Here is a 19,773-nt window from a genome sequence, read left to right on the forward strand (position 1 = left end):
GCCGTCTCTCCTAACAAGACCAGGTTTTCCCCAGAAGCTTTGCCAATTATCTATGAAGCCCACCTCATTTTTTGGACACCACTCAGACAGCCAGCAATTCAAGGAGAACATGCGGCTAAACATGTCACTCCCGGTCCGATTGGGGAGGAGCCCAGAGAAAACTACAGAGTCCGACATTGTTTTTGCAAAGTTACACACCGATTCAATGTTAATTTTAGTGACCTCCGATTGGCGTAACCGGGTGTCATTACTGCCGACGTGAATTACAATCTTACCAAATTTACGCTTAGCCTTAGCCAGCAGTTTCAAATTTCCTTCAATGTCGCCTGCTCTGGCCCCCGGAAGACAATTGACTATGGTTGCTGGTGTCGCTAACTTCACATTTCTCCAAACAGAGTCGCCAATAACTAGAGTTTGATCCTCGGCGGGTGTGTCGCCGAGTGGGGAAAAACGGTTAGAAATGTGAACGGGTTGGCGGTGTACATGGGGCTTCTGTTTAGGGCTATGCTTCCTCCTCACAGTCACCCAGTCGGCCTGCTTTCCCGGCTGCTCGGGATCTGCCAGAGGGAAACTAACGGCGGCTAAGCTACCTTGGTCCGCACCGACTACAGGGGCCTGGCTAGCTGTAGAATTTTCCACGGTGCAGAGTCGAGTCTCCAATTCGCCCAGCCTGGCCTCCAAAGCTACGAATAAGCTACACTTATTACAAGTACCATTACTACTAAAGGAGGCCGAGGAATAACTAAACATTTCACACCCAGAGCAGAAAAGTGCGGGAGAGACAGGAGAAGCCGCCATGCTAAACCGGCTAAGAGCTAGTAGCTGCGTTAAGCTAGCGGATTCCTAAAAACACGCAAAGTTAATAACGTGTAAATAATTTAGAGGTGATTCAGCAGAGGGAGTGCTTTAGTTAAGGCACGTGAAGATAACACTGTGAAACAAATCATTATCTAGGTAACTAGATCAATCTAACTGCGCATATTAAACAGCTAACAGATACAGCAAAACACCGCTGTGCTCTGGAACAGGAAGTGATACAATACCGCAGTGAGAGCCAACCACCAGTAGAGGCAAGCAAGAGAACAAGAGAACTTATCAGTCCAATGCATGAGTGACAACTTCTGCTGCATTTGTTGCATGTGTACTGTGATGCCTGCTGCCACTGTCGCTCCTTCCTCCTAGCTTGTTGCTCAGCAAGGCCTTGGTTCATCTCCTGCTCAGCCCTCTGTGCACTTGTTCTGACAGTAAGGCGCCAGACTGCACGATCCTCTGCACACTGTTTCCACGTGTTGACATTGATGCTGCACATTTTCATATCCTTCTTACAAACATCCTTGAAGCGCAGGAGTGGTCGACCAGCCAAACAAGTGCCCTCTACCAGCTCACCATACAGTAGACCTTTAGGTTCATTCTCCTGATGTGGCCAAGCCAACGAAGGTGCATTTTGCCAAGAATGGTGAACATGCTGCTCATGTTGGTGCATTCAAAGACCTCTGTGTTGGGCACCTGGAGCCATCCACAATTTGTCTGAGGCACCTCATTTCATATGTGGTGTAGGCGGTCCATGCCTCGCTACCATAGTGGAGTGTGCTGAGCATGCAGGTCTGGTAGATGTGCAGTTTTGTCTTCTCAGTGAGGCTGGAGTTGTTCCAGACTCTGTGGCTTAGTCTTGCCATAACTGCTGCTGCCTTTGCAATACCGCTGTTCATCTCTGCATCAATGGAGAGTGAGCTAGACATGGCTTTGGTATAATACCTGTAAATAATCAGTTTTATTGCCAGTTTTCTTCAGACAAGCCAGGGGATGGATACATGAACATTTCCAAGTAACTGAATATGTCTTGGACTTTAATTACATCAATCATGAAGAAATACAAACAGTATGGCACTCTGGTGAATCTGTGTGGTGTAGAAAGTTCTCAAAGTGACTGTGCAAGAAGGAGAAGATACAGATACAGATTCTTTATTGTCATTCTAACAAGTACAACAAAAGGTAAGGTGCAAATATAAACCTGAGTTTCCTCCATTAATATTGTCATTATTTTTTATTGTTATTATCAGCATTATTGATTTTATTTTATTTTTACTTCCATTTTTTTATGTTTTTAAATGGACTATAGTAGAAATAAGTGTTTTCACTTTCTTGTCATGCATGTGATTTTAATGTATTTACATTTATATTATGTACTTACATTGAACTTATTAATGAACTCATGCACCCACACTCAATATGGAGATAATTGGCATGTAAATGAGATATGTTCAAACATCTTCAAACTGTGTAACAATTCATTTTGTGGTGAACTGCATGGAATAATTAAAGACAAACGGGAGCTTTTGTCTTTTTAGTACTCTGCCGCTAGTACGTACTCTTATTTTTCAGATAAAATAACACAGGGACGGCATCAAACACGATACACTTTTCACTTATGGTGACAACATGGTGACACTTAACTCACTAAACCAGTTGAACTACAAAAACACAATAAATCAAAAACAATAACAACACTGTTAAACTAACATCAACCGCAATAACAACATTTAAAAGCCCAAAACCCAAAACTCCCATAATGCATTGCAGCACAACAATTTAATGGTTGAGCGACCAGCCCGGCAATCGCTCCAGTTTAATTTTGCTGAGTATCATCATCATGACAAATTATTTTCACGATTACACATTTCTTAATGCAGTTCAGTTTATATGATCCATTGATTTTACTGTTCATTCATATGCAGGAGCGCAGAGCGCATTATTTTTTTTAATTCCCCTTCCCTTTCTGTGACAACCAATCACAACTCTTACAGGACTACATCATATCTACAACCCCTGGCAAAAATTATGGAATCACCGGCCTCGGAGGATTTTCATTCAGTTGTTTAATTTTGTAGAAAAAAGCAGATCACAGACATGACACAAAACTAAAGTCATTTCAAATGGCAACTTTCTGGCTTTAAGAAACACTATAAGAAATCAGGAAAAAAAATTGTGGCAGTCAGTAACGGTTACTTTATTAGACCAAGCAGAGGGGAAAAAAATATGGAATCACTCAATTCTGAGGAAAAAATGATGGAATCATTAAAAACAAAAGAACGCTCCAACACATCACTAGTATTTTGTTGCACCACCTCTGGCTTTTATAACAGCTTGCAGTCTCTGAGGCATGGACTTAATGAGTGACAAACAGTACTCTTCATCAATCTGGCTCCAACTTTCTCTGATTGCTGTTGCCAGATCAGCTTTGCACATTGGAGCCTTGTCATGGACCATTTTCTTCAACTTCCACCAAAGATTTTCAATTGGATTAAGATCCGGACTATTTGCAGGCCATGACATTGACCCTATGTGTCTCTTTGTAAGGAATGTTTTCACAGTTTTTGCTCTATGGCAAGATGCATTATCATCTTGAAAAATGATTTCATCATCTCCAAACATCCTTTCAATTGATGGGATAAGAAAAGTGTCCAAAATATCAACGTAAACTTGTGCATTTATTGATGATGTAATGACAGCCATCTCCCCAGTGCCTTTACCTGACATGCAGCCCCATATCATCAATGACTGAGGAAATTTACATGTTCTCTTCAGGCAGTTATCTTTATAAATCTCATTGGAACGGCACCAAACACAAATTCCAGCATCATCACCTTGCCCAATGCAGATTCGAGATTCATCACTGAATATGACTTTGATCCAGTCATCCACAGTCCATGATTGCTTTTCCTTAGCCCATTGTAACCTTGTTTTTTTCTGTTTAGGTGTTAATGATGGCTTTCGTTTAGCTTTTCTGTATGTAAATCCCATTTCCTTTAGGCGGTTTCTTACAGTTCGGTCACAGACGTTGACTCCAGTTTCCTCCCATTCGTTCCTCATTTGTTTTGTTGTGCATTTTCGATTTTTGAGACATATTGCTTTAAGTTTTCTGTCTTGACGCTTTGATGTCTTCCTTGGTCTACCAGTATGTTTGCCTTTAACAACCTTCCCATGTTGTTTGTATTTGGTCCAGAGTTTAGACACAGCTGACTGTGAACAACCAACATCTTTTGCAACATTGCGTGATGATTTACCCTCTTTTAAGAGTTTGATAATCCTCTCCTTTGTTTCAATTGACATCTCTTGTGTTGGAGCCATGATTCATGTCAGTCCACTTGGTGCAACAGCTCTCCAAGGTGTGATCACTCCTTTTTAGATGCAGACTAACGAGCAGATCTGATTTGATGCAGGTGTTAGTTTTGGGGATGAAAATTTACAGGGTGATTCCATAATTTATTCCTTAGAATTGAGTGAGTCCATATTTTTTTCCCTCTGCTTGGTCTAAAAAAGTAACCGTTACTGACTGCCACAATTATTTTTCCTGATTTCTTATAGTGTTTCTTAAAGCCAGAAAGTTGCCATTTGAAATGACTTTAGTTTTGTGTCATGTCTGTGATCTGCTTTTTTTCTACAAAATTAAACAACTGAATGAACATTCCGTAATTATTGCCAGGGGTTGTAGCAACAGGCCAAACCCACCTCCTCACTAACATAGGAGTTTCTGTTAACTCCTTGCCCAGAGTTGCTCTCAGACATCTCTCTGGGTCTCTCTGAGGCTGGGAGTCCTTGCCAGGATATTTTAGGCTAAGTTAGGAGCTCTTTGAGAGGACTCTGAGATGTACCAAGCATAAGAGACCAGCAGAAACTCAGGCATTAAAGACCTTGCCAAAAGGGCCCTTACTGATTATCTAGTCAGGCTGGAGTTTAAACTGAGGATCCTCTGGTTGGAAGACCAATGCTTAACCACTAGACTATCATCTCTTGTTTGGGGACTTTTCCCACCATCCCAACCAGTAATTAAAAAAGCCAATGAGACATTTGAAATTCACTTTGATGTGAAATGTCTTTTGTCATTTTAAAAGTCAAAACTTTAGAGTTAAGGGTCCATTGTGAGACTGAAGGACCATAGTGTGAATTGATCATAACCAGAATGCGTTCCTTACTTTGAAGAATCCCACAGAAACACAACAAAGTAAAGCCTTCTCATGGCATGAGTCAGATTTTTGTAATTAGAACAAAGCCCAGAAGGTTGTCAGGGCTTACAGGGTTTGACAGTCAGCCCACTGTTGGTGTTGAGCCTAAGATCAGACCTCTTTAATGAGCGATCCAACATGAAGGGCTGTGAGGGGGGTCTGCTCCGCTGGTTTGATGACAACAGTGTTTCCACAGCTCAGGGACGGCGCTATCTTCCATGTGAACATCAGAAGAGGAAAGTTCCACTGACACAAAAAAAAAGAGAACGTGAGTTAGAGTTGCCAGAATACACAATGAAACCCATAAAGGACCACAGACATGAAAATGAACTGTTTTTTGTCCAAATGGTGGCTAAACCCACCATGATCTGGCCTTTCTTCAGTGTTGACCTCCTTTCACTTGTGCACTCTAAGGAAAAAAATGTCTCAACATGCGAGTGCAACATTGTGACTGCGTGAATGTGTTACTGCATCAGACAGTCGTGATGTGATCAAGTGTGAGAGTGACCTTACAGTCCAGTACATCAACATACATCTCATTAACCGTTTAGGAATTACAGCCATTTTTATAAACAGCTCCTCCAATTCCATTTTCAGAGCTCATAAATAATTGAACTGTTGGCGGTTAATCAGTTTGATGCCCACAGCTGTGGCCCGTACCCAGGTTACTGTTGTGTCACACATGTTTTGTTCTAAATATTACCCAGGAAGTGGACAAGTTGCACAGGAACATGGCAAATGTTTATTAACAGGGTTAACAACCAACAGGTCTCCATTCACTTCTGCCCCTCTCTCTATAGTAGTCACAACCTTTTATAGGGCTATTAAGCACTCCTGCAGGTAACCCCTGTTACTGCACCCTCAGAACTTTCTCGATACCACAGTCCTCCCCTGTAGACTTTAACTTCACTTGGCCCCCTTTTTTTCATATACATGTGCAGTTTACTTCACATGATACAAGTTACATCTTTCCATTTACATTTCTATAGTAACATTCCGTTACAAATCCAGGCATTGTGGAGGACGCACATTTCTTCTAGGGCACTCCACACGTGTACCCAAAGGATTTTCCACAGCTTAGTCATTTCCAACCAAAATCTGAGGAACATCTTTCTAAGGAAAAATGGCTACCTGTTCACCTGCAGTGTCCTTTGACTCATTTTTCTCAATTATTTAGTTCATTATCAAAATCTTATGCAAAATAATCATCAACATCAGTGACAATGTCTGGATTTACATTCTTCCTCTTTACATCCAATAATTGGTTCACATTTTTTTTTGATAAGTTCCATTTACAGACACCGTATGGTAACAGGACCCAAAACCTGGAGAATTTCACCATTCACCCATTTTTCTCCTCCCCTGTACGTTTTTACAATCATTGCTTCTCCCACAAAGAAACTCCTGAGTCTACCCTATGCATTTGACTGTTTCTGAACATGTCGATCCTGAGAAATTTGTTTTCAGCAAATACAATCTGGTGCGGACCTGTCTTTTCAAAAACAGTTCTGCTGTTTTCCTGGTTGTCGTGTAGCATATTTCGATACCAAAACAAGAAATTTGCAACACACTGTTGCAAAGACGTACCACCAAGTGCTCTACTTTTGGCTAAGGACCTTTTAAAGTTTTGCACCAGCCTCTCTGCCAATCTATTTGAGTTTTGATATGCTTGACAGCATTCAGCTCAGAAATGTCTCAAATTAATTTCCAATGAATTGAGGTCTGTTATCAGTTACCACCTTTTTAGGCAACCCATAAGCAAAAAAAAAGGTTTCTCAAGATGTCGATTGTTTTGTGTGGTAGTAGTCTGCATATGAATAATTTCAGGTCATCAGGCATAGGCATCTATCACCACAAGTAAGATTTGCTTCTTAGACTCTGCAAAATCAATTTGTATTCTCTCCCGTGGACTGCTCCTTGCTCTCTGCTCTCTTTACTGCTCAGCGAGTGGGAGGGAGAGGTTTCTGAGCTGAAGCCGAGGTGTTTCTTCTGTGCACTGCAGTTGAGGGTTTTAAGCCACAGGTAGCGGCAAATTTAGCCAGGTAGCAGTGGCTGGCAATCACCTTGGTAATTCTTTTGTTTTTCTTGTTGCTTAATGCTGACAAATTGTACTGTATATTGTATTGTAATTGTACTGTATTTGTTGTCTTTCTGATGTATGATTCTTTTTTCTGATGCCTGATGTTTTTGTTTGTGTGAAGCGCCTTGAGGCGACTTTGTTGTGATTTGGCGCTATATAAAATAAATGAAATAAATAAAATAGCGGTCACAGGTTCAAATTGTCTGTGCTGCCGAGGACAGATTTTCAAAAAAAAAAACAAAAAACAAAAAAACAACAACAAAAAAAAAACTAGAAATCTGTCCCGAAAAAATCAAGCACTTCGGCATGCTGAGGCTGAAACACCAGCTCAGCAGATCAGAGTTTGTTCCTGTATGCTGAATGTGAAAAAACTCCATTAGAATCCCTCAGTATTAATCCACAGTCCCTCACATGAGTCTTGCTGATGATACATTTAGAAATTTACAATTTATTTTACAGTTGAAAGGCTTTGTGTTTCCAAAAACTTCCACGTTTGCTGTGAGCAGGAAAACGGTGAAAGAGGGAGAGGGAGCTAGAGATAGAGGGAGCGAGAAACAAAGAGAGGGAGAGAGAAAGTGAGAGACAGAGAGAGAGAGAGAGAGAGAGAGAGGGAGTGAGAGACAGAGGGAGGAAGAGAGAGAGGGAGAAAGCAAGCACGAGAGAGGCAGAGGGCTTTTTTGCTCCAACAATTGCTTTGAAAATGTAAATTATGTCTCAACTGAAATTGAATTGAAAGACAGACAGACAGACAGAGAGAGAGGGAGTGAGAGACAGAGGGAGGAAGACAGAGAGGGAGAAAGCAAGCACAAGAGAGGCAGAGGACTTTTTTGCTCCAACAATTGCTTTGAAAATGTAAATGTATGTCTCAACTGAAATTGAATTGAAAAAGACAGAGAGAGACAGACAGAGGGAGAGAGAGGAAGTAATTTAAAATTTTTACTGAAATACTTGCTTTGACAATGTAACTTTTCCCATATCAACAAAGCTCCATTGAAATTGAGAAGGAGAGACAGACAGACAGAGAGACAAAGAGAGAGAGACAGACAGACAGAGAGAGAGGACTTAAATTTTACTCTTAACACTTGCTTTGACAATGTAAACATATGTCTCCAATAAAGCTCCATTGAAATTGAAAATTGAGAAGTAGAGACAGACAGTAATCAACAATAATGATATTAATAATATTAAAGCAAACAGAGCTCTGGTATTGGGTCACAAAAGTATCGGTATCAGCAGACTACCGCGTGCTGGGCTAATCGGGAAAGTCGGGAGTTTTCCCGGTGGGTTGGTCCAACCTGGGGCCATTGTGAGGGGGTGTTAATATATGCATACATATATGACCACCACTAACTGTTAGGCTACACAGCAAGACACTTGGGCTGCTGTATCTTAAAGAGAAGACATTAAGTGTTATAAATGTTTTACAATCATGAAAATTCACAAGAAAATAACTTAAGACTGCTTCTTTTGCAATGCTGTTATCTTTTCCAGAGCCTAAGGTAGGGACATACCATTACACGTTTAACACCCCTATGCATTCATTACAGTTAGTTTAGTCCAATCAAGCCCTGTGCGCCCAGATGGGACTTGAGCTACCCGTGAGTGAAAAGATGGACAGAAAAAAGCCAGGTGGAGCTGAAAAAGCTAGATTAAGAAAAAGAAAAGCTTTGGAGGAAGATGCTGCCAAGTGTGCAAAGCTCACAGATATTTTTTCAAGAAGACAGAGCGAAGAGGGAAATGGTAAATAGGGCCGAGCATAACAGGCTACGTGCCTGTTATGCCTGGATGTCAGCCGGATCAACATTTGTAGTCCAGTACCACCTCATCCAGCTACTTACAGACTTCACTGACTTGGCTGGGCAGACACTGTACGATATTTTCAATCGTTGTACTTGGCTCCAGCTCAAACTGTGCGACAAAACCTTAGGGTTTAAAAGTTCAGAGCGCACAATTCATGGTCTCACACTGTACGGCCCGATGCTCTGATGCGATCTGACTGCTCACATTGTACGTTCAAAAACGACACATCGGAGTCGCGTTTCTTTTTAAAAAAAAAAAATGTATTTCATGCCTATCAGCACGCACAGTGAGTGAAATCAGGTGGGGAGACTGAACGTATATGCGCGCGCGCGCACACACAGCAGACACCACCATGATTCACGAGAGGACGGTAAAAAAAACAAAACATAAACATTCATAACAGGTGTTGCTACTTACACTGTTGTAAGTATTATATTTCATACGGAGTCTTACAGCTGTGCTCATCTGTCGTATGAGGTCTATTAGAAAAGTATCCGACCTTATTATTTTTTTCAAAAACCATATGGATTTGAATCACGTGTGATTACATCAGACATGCTTGAACCCTCGTGGGCATGCAAGAGTTTTTTCACGCCTGTCGGTTACGTCATTCACCTGTGGGCAGTCTTTGAGTGAGGAGTTGCCCACCCTCTCCTCGATTTTTTCATTGTTTAGGAATGGCTCAGAGACTGCTGTTTTGTTTGATCAAAATTTTTTCAAAACTGTAAGGCACAACTGAGTGGACACCATTCGATAAATTCAGCTGGTTTTCGGTAAAAATTTTAATGGCTGATGAGAGATTTTGGTCTGGTAGTGTCGCTTTAAGGATGGCCCACGGCGCCTGACGGCGATCTATGCTTCGAGGCGGCAGCGTCTCGCCATTTCAAGTTGAAAACTTCCACATTTCAGGCTCTGTTGACCCCGTAAGTCGTCAGAGAACAGAGAACTTTCAGAAGAAGTCGGCATGAGGAGTTTATTCGGACATTCCATTGTTAACGGACATTTTGTAATGAAAGAACGTGCGGGCAGAGTCGCATGTCGGGCCGGACCCGACCACGGGGGTCCTCATGCCAGCCTCTTCTGAATCTTCTCTGTTCTCTCACGACGTCCTGGGTGAATTAAGCCTTAAATTAGGATGTTTTCAGCTCGAAACAGGCGCGACGTCCCGCTCCGTGGGAAGTCCTTACAGCGACAGAAACACCCCATAATCTCTCATCAGCCATTAAACTTTTCACCGAAAACCAGCTTAATTTCTCAAATAGTGTCCACTCGGATATTCCTCACAGGTCCAGAAAAAATTTTGATAAAGCAACGCGCGCCGTCTCGAGCAGCGTGTGAAACAAAGGAATTCAGCCGAGAGGGCGGGACCACATCTCACTCAAGGCCTGCCCAGAGGGAAATGACGTCACCGAAACGCGTGAAAAAACTCATGCATGCGCACGAGGGTTCAAGCATGATTGGTGTAATCGCACGTCATTCAAATCCATATAGTTTAAAAAAAAATGTCGGTTTCTTATCTAATACACCTCGTAAATCCTGTTGTTGTCTGCTGTGTGTGTGTGTGTGTGTGTGTGTGCGTGCGCGCATATACGTTCAGTCTCCCCCACCCGATTCCACTCACTGTGCGCGCTGATAGGCATGAACTTTAATATGATATTAGGTTATTGTGAGGGAACGCAATAAAAAAAAAAAACCCACAAGACTTTACATGAGATCACTGTTTGCTCTCTCCGGTGTTTGCACATGCACAGTGCGCGAGGTAATCAGCGCGTAGACACTTGTAGCGCAGCTTCAACAGCGCGGAACCCTCACGAGCCACGACGGCCGACCAGAATATCTAACAGGTTTGATTTTTATCTGACCATATGATTCCCCATCGGGAGGTGGTCTTGAGATGTTAAACGCAGCTCATTACTCCATGTAGACTGCACGATGCAGGACGCACGATTAAGCTGAAACTCGGCGCGATCCAAAAAATTCTCGCACGAGTGAAAAATCGGCTGAAAAAGGGCCAAAAGTCGCACAGTGTCTTGTTTTAACTAACTAACTTTTACTTTCTATTATAAGCCACCCAATTTTCACAGTCAGTCAGCACATGAATGCTGGATTTAAATGCCACAGCAGAACTCTTATTATCCCTGTGCGCTGGCGGTTTGTGGGCCAGTTGGATATGAAACTCTCGAGCTGAAAAATGTTCCCAGCACCCCCCTGTCAGCAGATATCCAAATTTAGGTATCGGTATCAGATTGGAAGTGAAAAATTGTGGATTGGTGCATCCCCAATCTTAATACCTGCATCCAGGGTTGGCCACCATAATAAGCTCCTAGTCAAGGACTTCATTTTTATCATGCCCCAGTGACTGTCATGTAGCTCTGAAAGTAACATGTTCTTCAGATGCTCGAATAACCACTCTGAATCCCCAAAGTACACAATCATCCGAATTTTCATCTCACATATGGCTGAATAGCCTCATCAGACACATTTTGGCCAACCTGACAAATCATATTGTGTTACTCTTGCCAGTATGGAATCTCTCTTGGATTCACATGAAGTCTGCTGAGCTGTGATAGGCAGATTGTCTAAATAAGAAACTCCAAATGCTGGATTTGACCTTGGAAAATTTCCATCTGCTGTTGGCAGTCTGGATAATGCATCTGCATTCCCATGTTGTTCTGACAGTTTGTACCTGATCTCATGCTGCTAAAATCAAGGACCATCTCTGCATTCTAGGTGCTGCTAATGGTGGTACTCCTGTTTTTGGACCTAAGATTTTTAGTAACAGTTTGTAATCAGTAATTAAAGTGAACTTGCGTCCAAACAAGTACTCATTAAACTTCATTACTCTAAAAACTAGGCCTAATATTTCTTTCTCAATTTGTGAGTCATTTTTCTCTGCATTCATGAGCATTCTAGAAGCAAAAACTATTGGTTTTTCACTTCCATCTGGCATTTGGTGAGAGATCACTGCACCAACACCTACTGATGAAGCATCTCGTGCCAGTATGAGTGGCAGATCTGGGTTGAAATGTACTAAGACTTTGTTTGAAATCAGCTGTTTCTTTGCTGTCTTGGCTTCCCTTAAAGCCTTTTGACATGATTCTGTCCACTCCCACTTGACATCTTTGTACAGCAACACGGCCATTGGTGCTATCAATGAGCCAGTCTTCCCATAAGAGCTCAACAGAGAGAAGAAAGAACTTAACTCAGTCACATTTCTTGGGATCATGGCTTTCGCAGTAGCCTCACATTTCTTCTTCATGGGATGAATTCCCTCTGCCTCAATCATTTGTCCTAAATAAGATGTACTGTGCTGGAAAAAGGCACATTTATCTTTGTTTACTTGAAGATGATGATTTTGCAACCTCCAAATTTTTCATGTGCTGTTATCTGTACTGTTGTCAAGGTAGGCGGCTGCCCGACAACTGAAGCGGTAGGACTCGCAATGCAGACTCCCGGCCAGGCTTAGGTGTGAAAGAAATCATGGTCTTTAATTCGGGCCCAAGTTCGGTACACAGGTGATCAGTCAGCATAGCAGAAGCACAAACAGGGTCATGCAAAAACGCAGTCATGGATAAGCGGGGTTCAGAGGCACGAGCAGACACAGACATCAGAGATGAGGCAAAAGGTGCAGTCAAAAATACAAAGCAAGATCTGGATATACGGCAAAGCAAAAACAGGACTGGATACAGAGCTGGTGAGTGTGCAAAGACAACAAACGAGCAGGAGTGTGGTGGCTGGGAGGAGCTTAAATAAGACAGGAGTTAACAAGGTGCATGTGAGGAACGATCTAGAAAAGGGGCGTGGCTAGTGAACGAAGATATTACAATGTACAAGACAGTGAGGGAGGACAACTCAAGGTGGAGTGAAGAAAAGACAAAGATGTGTGAACAGCTGCACAGAGCGTGAGTGAAAGGTAACACAAAGCAGACAGAGTCACAGAGAGAGACAGGGACACATAGCAGGCGCAGAGAGAACATAATCAGAGGGCCGTGAGGAAAACAGAACGATGAACAGAGACGAGTGAGAGATGAAGACAAAATGGCAGATGCAGGACGTGGAATGAAACCGAGGTCTATAAACAGAACAGAATTAATCAGAGGATAATGAGAAAAATAAACCCAAGGACAAAACAAGACAGGAACTGACTAACGACTGAAGAATACTATAAATGATAACCAGATAACAAGCAAGCAAAGACTAAATGTTCAACAGAAAGCAAAACCTGATAATAAAGTACAATGGATAATAACAGAAATGAGAACAGTAAAAAATAAACAGACAACAACTAAATGACCCATAATATGAACACAACCGGCTGGAGAAAACTACAACGGAACTGACAATGGTGGAAGTATGAAAAGTAATAAAAAACAAAGTAACAAAGCAAAACAAGAACAAGGACTGACCACATAATGAAAATAACAATTAATAAAACAAAGCTGTGGCAGATGAAGATGAACTAAATAAAGAGGCCAAATAAGGATTAAAACCAGGCTCATGGGCATGACACCTGTCCAGTGATCAAAATGTCTTCTAAATAACATAGGACTCCATCTAAACTCTGTAAAACTTGATCCATCAATTTTTGGAAGATTGCAGGTGCACTGGCCACCACGTAAGGAAGTCTGTTCAATTTACACAGGCCCTTATGAGTGTTGATTGTTAAGTACTGTATTGAACTGTCATCCAGTTCCATTTTTTGATATGCTACTGTACATGCAGATAACTGCTGGTAATCTCATACACATAAAACACTTGCAGGATTTCCTTGCGTCAGTAAAAAGCTGGATGGAAATGATGGTTCTTGGTCCAGCAAGACATCAGCATCAGTTTGATCAGCTAACGCTTAGCCTAGGCTCATGTGTCATACATCACAATGACAAAGTGAGGAACCTTGTGGTGATTGATCCCACATTGTCCTTTGACCTGCGCATCAGAAATATTACGAGGACTGCTTTCTTCCACCTGCGAAATATAACGAAGATTCATCCCATCCTGTCTATGGCTGACCCAGAGACCCTGATTAATGCATTTGTCTCTTCTAGATTGGACTACTGCAATGTTCTATTTTCTGGTTTACCACAGTCCAGCATTAGGTGTTTCCAACTGGTTCAAAATGCTGCTGCCAGACTTTTGACACGAAGCAGAAAGTTCGACCACATTGCACCCATTTTGGCATCTCTTCACTAGTTTCCTGTCTCTGTGAGACCAGATTTTAAGATTCTATTAATATATAAAATAATTCACGGACTAGCACCTCCCTACTTAGCTGAACTAATTAAACCCTATGTACCAGCCCGGGCTCTGTATTCTCAGGGCGTAGGATTACTTTGTGTCCCTTGAGTGAATATTAATCTGCAGGCCACAGAGCCTTTTCTCATCGTGCACCTGTTTTGTGGAATGATCTCCCTATAGAGATAAAAGAGTCTGATTCTGTAGAAACATTCAAGTCCAGACTTAAGACACATTTATTCTCCTGTTCGAATGCTATGCATTTGAACTTGGACTGGATCTTGGATTGCCTCTTGGACTGGCATAGTATATAACTATGCTTCCTATTGATTGAAATTCATTTTATTTGTAATGGAACAGGTCTCAGCCTCAACTTTATCTAAATTCTAGGTCTGTTAGTGAAGCTTAGGGCTAGCAGCTGGTGACCAACTTAGTATTTTCTCTGCTTTACTGTCGACTTAATGCTGATGAATTATACCTTAGGTGTAGTTTTTCTGGCTGACTGATTCTGCTCTTTTTCTCTCTGTCCAAAGCACGGATAGCAGGATAACTACTGGAGACAGGGTGTTGGACTGACCGTGAGATTCCATGCCTGATGCTGGTGCTGCACACTGCAGTCTGCATTTTGTATGGACATTACTGCGGGAACAAGCCCACTGATGGCATGAGGAATGCTGGATGACGCTGCCTGGCATTGTTTTTGTTTTTGTTTCCTGTTTTCTGTTTCTTCACCTTTGTAAAGCTTTGTAAATACTGTGTAACTGTTAGAATGGCCTGAGTAGTGGGTCAAGGAAGGCAGGCAGTGTAGCAGAAGTACAGGTAGGTACGAGGCAAAGACGTGGTCACAAAACAGGCTGGGATCAATGAGTCGGAGAGACATAGTTACATGAACTGAAGCAAAAGGCAGGTCCGAATAACAAAGCAAGGTCAATACACAGCATGGCAAAACAGAACTATGAAAAAGCCTGGAACAAGGATACAGTGATCAACGAGCTGGCAGAGGAGTGGAGAAAGTGAAGGGCTTAAAAAACACAGGTGCAGTAATTAGGGAAACAAGACGCAGGTGTCAGGGAATGTTCTGTAAGGGAAACATGGTCAGGTGAATGCAAGAGGCGGGAAGAGAGGCAAGAGAGACCACGGGAGACACACCCACACATATACACACAGGAGGCGAAGAAAAGGCGCACACATCAGACGAGGGGAGACACAACCACACATATACAAATAGGAGGTGAAGGAAAGGTGCACGTGACAGACGAGGGGAGACACAACCACACGCATACAAACAGGAGGCAAAGAAAAGGTGCATGCGACAGACGAGGGGAGACACAACCACAAGCATACACACAGGAGGCGAAGAAAAGGCGCACAGGACAAAAGAGGGGAGACACAATCACATGCATACAAACAGGAGGCAAAGAAAAGGTGCACGCGACAGACGAGGGGAGACACAACCACACGCATACACACAGGAGATGAAGAAAAGGTGCACGCGACAGACGAGGGGAGACACAACCACACGCATACAAACAGAAGGCAAAGAAAAGGTGCATGCGACAGACGAGGGGAGATACAACCACACACATACAAACAGGAGGTGAAGAAAAGGCGCATGCGACAGACGAGGGGAGACTGTTGTGTGGGCCGCTGAAGAGGAGGTACTGCTGGCCCACCACCACCAGAGGGCGCCCTGCCTGGAGTGCGGGCTCCAGGCACCAGAGGGCGCTGCCGCCTTATGGGAGTAGCCTGGGTGACAGCTGTCACCCATCACCAGACACAGCTGTTCCACTCAGCACAGAGGTATATCAGGAGGACGGCGTCTCCACCTCAGTGCCGAGATATCGCCTAAGACTGAGGTAATATTCTCTGCATTTATATTCTGAACAACCAGCTAAACTTGTTAAACCTTTTCAGGACTGTTGACTACTGATAGCTTCATTGCTTGGATAAGTACTCACCTTCCTGCTGTACTTTGACAAGAGGTGGAGGCGGCTTCTCCCCTCTCCGTTACTGGGTGCGGTCGCATCCACACCTGTGTGTTGTTGCTCTCTCCCGCCAGCAGTACCGGATCCGACGAGCGGAGGCAGTGGCCACCTGGGAATTCAGGACTTGGCGGTTCCAGTATTTCCAGGGTTCGGTGGCAGAGGAGATCTGGGTGGTTCCGGTTCGACTGAGACGGACATCTCCTACCTTCGAGCCTGCCCACACGACACCAGCGGATTCGACCCCAAATTGTGATTGTTGTATTTATTGTGCTCGTTTCACAATAGTAAACCTTGTTATTTACCTTCTCCATTGTCCGTTCATTGCGCCCCCTGTTGTGGGTCCGTGTTCCTACACTTTCACAACAGGATATCTCGGCCAGCGTCATGGACCCCGAGGGGCGTCAACCGGCTGTTGAACGGCCAATGGAAGACCAAGGCGCGGCGGAGGCTTCGGGAGGGGTAATCGGTGAGTTGCAGCGGATCCTCACCGCTTTCACCTCTCGGATCGATTTAATGACCGAGCAGCACGTTCTCCTAAACCGCAGGGTGGAGGCTCTCGCCGCACAAGTGGAGGCGCGCCCTTCGGGCGCCGCTGCGGCTCTCCCTCCCGAGGACCCTGCGCGCGAAAGTGACGTTCCACTGGTCGTTCAACGGTCCCTTCCTCCGTCCCCAGAAGCATACATAAGCCCTCCAGAGCCGTACGGAGGCTGTGTGGAGACGTGCGCGGACTTTCTGATGCAGTGTTCGCTCGTCTTCGCACAGCGTCCCGTGATATACGCGACTGATGCTAGCAAAGTAGCTTATGTGATAAATCTGCTTCGCGGGGAGGCACGCGCTTGGGCTACAGCGCTCTGGGAGCAGAACTCACGGCTCCTTCATACATACGATGGGTTTGTACGGGAGCTCAGAACGGTGTTCGATCATCCCAACAGAGGAGAGTCCGCTTCAACCGCACTACTGTCAATAAGACAGGGGCGTCGGAGCGCAGCTGCCTATGCAGTCGCCTTCCGCATCGCGGCGGCGAGATCCGGCTGGAATAGCACTGCCCTCCGCGCTGCCTTTGTAAACGGACTGTCACTGGTCCTAAAAGAGCACCTGGTGGCTAAGGACGAACCGCGGGATTTAGATGGGCTCATCGATCTAGTCATACGACTCGACAACCAGTTAGAAGAACGCCATCGGGAACGAGGCGAAGGGCGTGGCCAGGCACGCGTCGTCCCTCTCCCTTCCGGGTCCGATCGAGCTCCGCCCTCCCCACGCTCCTCTGTTCCTGCGCTCCGTGCGCCTATGGCTCCCCCTGCTGACAAAGCTATGGACACGAGCAGGGCAACATTTAGGGCACCTGGAGCACAAAGGAGGCGGGCCCACGGAGCTTGTTATGTTTGTGGCTCGAGTGAGCATCTCGCAAACGACTGCCCCGAGCGGTTAAACTCCAACGCCCGCCCCTAGAGACTGGGCCAGGGGTGGGCCAAAATATTCACGTGGGACACACCCACATTGCTACACGACTCCCAGTCACGATCCTGTTTGAGGATTCAACCCTGAAGGCCCCAGCACTGGTGGACACGGGCTCTGAGGGGAATCTGCTTGACAGTAGATGGGCCAGGGAGATAGGGCTCCCTCTGGTGGCTCTTACCTCGCCTGTGCAGGTTCGGGCGCTAGATGGCTCCCTACTCCCACCAATCACACATAAGACACCTCCAGTAACTCTGGTGGTGTCAGGTAACCACCGGGAGGTGATCGAGTTCTTTGTGACTCAGGCCACCTCCCGTGTGGTTTTGGGGTTTCCATGGATGCTAAAGCACAATCCCCGGATCGATTGGCCGTCCGGGGTAGTGGTTCAGTGGAGCGAAACCTGCCATCGGGAGTGTCTAGGTTCCTCGGTTCCTCCCGGCTCCCAAGCTAAGGAGGAGGTCCGAGTCCCGCCCAATCTGAAGGCGGTGCCGGCGGAGTACCATGACCTCGCTGACGTGTTCAGCAAGGATCTGGCTCTCACGCTTCCTCCCCATCGCCCGTATGATTGTGCCATTGATTTGGTTCCAGGCAGTGAGTTTCCGTCCAGTAGGCTGTACAACCTCTCACGGCCGGAGCGTGAATCAATGGAGACCTACATCCGGGACTCATTAGCTGCCGGGTTGATCCGGAATTCCACCTCTCCGATGGGTGCTGGTTTCTTTTTTGTGGGTAAAAAGGATGGCGGGCTTCGTCCATGCATTGATTATAGGGGGTTGAACGAAATCACGGTTCGCAATCGATACCCGTTGCCCCTGTTGGATTCGGTGTTCACCCCCTTGCATGGAGCCAATATCTTCACCAAACTTGATCTTAGGAATGCGTATCATTTGGTTCGGATCCGGAAGGGAGACGAATGGAAGACGGCATTTAACACCCCGTTGGGCCATTTTGAGTACCTGGTCATGCCGTTCGGTCTCACTAATGCTCCCGCGACCTTCCAAGCGTTGGTAAACGATGTCCTGCGGGACTTCCTGCACCGGTTCGTCTTCGTGTATCTGGACGATATACTCATCTTTTCCCCGGATCCTGAGACTCATGTCCGGCATGTCCGTCAGGTTCTGCAGCGGTTGTTGGAGAACCGCCTGTTTGTGAAGGGCGAGAAGTGTGAATTCCACCGCACTTCTTTGTCCTTCCTGGGGTTTATAATCTCCTCTAACTCCGTCGCACCTGATCCGGCCAAGGTTGCGGCGGTGAGAGATTGGCCCCAACCTACAAGCCGTAGGAAGCTGCAACAGTTCCTCGGTTTTGCTAATTTCTACAGGAGGTTCATTAAGGGCTATAGTCAGGTAGTTAGCCCCCTGACAGCCCTGACCTCACCAAAAGTCCCCTTCACCTGGTCGGATCGGTGCGAAGCCGCGTTCAAGGAGTTGAAACGGCGCTTCTCGTCTGCACCAGTTCTGGTGCAGCCCGATCCTAGCCGCCAGTTAGTGGTTGAAGTGGATGCCTCGGACTCAGGGATAGGAGCGGTGCTCTCCCAGAGCGGGAAGACCGATAAGGTCCTTCACCCGTGTGCCTATTTTTCTCGCAGGTTAACCTCCGCTGAACGGAACTATGACGTCGGCAATCGGGAACTCCTTGCTGTGAAAGAGGCCCTCGAAGAGTGGAGACATCTGTTGGAGGGAACAGCCGTGCCATTCACGGTTTTCACTGACCATCGGAACCTGGAGTATATCAGGACCGCCAAGCGGCTGAACCCCAGGCAAGCCCGCTGGTCACTGTTCTTTGGCCGTTTTGACTTCCGGATTACCTACCGTCCCGGGACCAAGAATCAGAGGTCGGATGCATTGTCCCGGGTGCACGAAGACGAAGTCAAAACGGAACCGTCGGATCCCCCGGATCCCATCATCCCGGAGTCCGCTATCGTGGCCGCCCTCACCTGGGACGTGGAGAAGACCGTCCGGGAGGCCCTGACCCGTGTCCCGGACCCCGGAAACGGACCAAAGAACAGACTATACGTCCCACCAGAGGCTAGGGCTGCAGTCCTGGACTTCTGTCACGGTTCTAAGTTCTCCTGTCACCCAGGGGTGGGCATCCCTGGAGGCCGATGTCCGGGACTACGTCCAGGCCTGTACCACCTGCGCCAGGGGCAAGGCCGACCACAGAAAGACCTCAGGGCAGCTACAGCCACTGCCCGTGCCTCATCGCCCCTGGTCCCACA

General features: G+C 45.4%; 1 protein-coding gene across 1 annotated transcript in view; it reads right to left on the reverse strand.

Annotated features, from left to right (window-relative positions):
- The window catches only part of aldh1a3 (aldehyde dehydrogenase 1 family, member A3), a 196,393-nt gene that overhangs the window by 73,325 nt on the left and 103,295 nt on the right, over positions 1–19,773 (reverse strand). The window contains exon 6 of the mRNA XM_034184024.1: positions 5,121–5,249. Within this exon, the coding sequence (XP_034039915.1) occupies positions 5,121–5,249 (129 nt within the window). The remainder of the gene's footprint in view (positions 1–5,120; positions 5,250–19,773) is intronic.

Source organism: Thalassophryne amazonica, chromosome 2 (assembly GCF_902500255.1).
Source record: "Thalassophryne amazonica chromosome 2, fThaAma1.1, whole genome shotgun sequence".
Taxonomy (NCBI): domain Eukaryota; kingdom Metazoa; phylum Chordata; class Actinopteri; order Batrachoidiformes; family Batrachoididae; genus Thalassophryne; species Thalassophryne amazonica.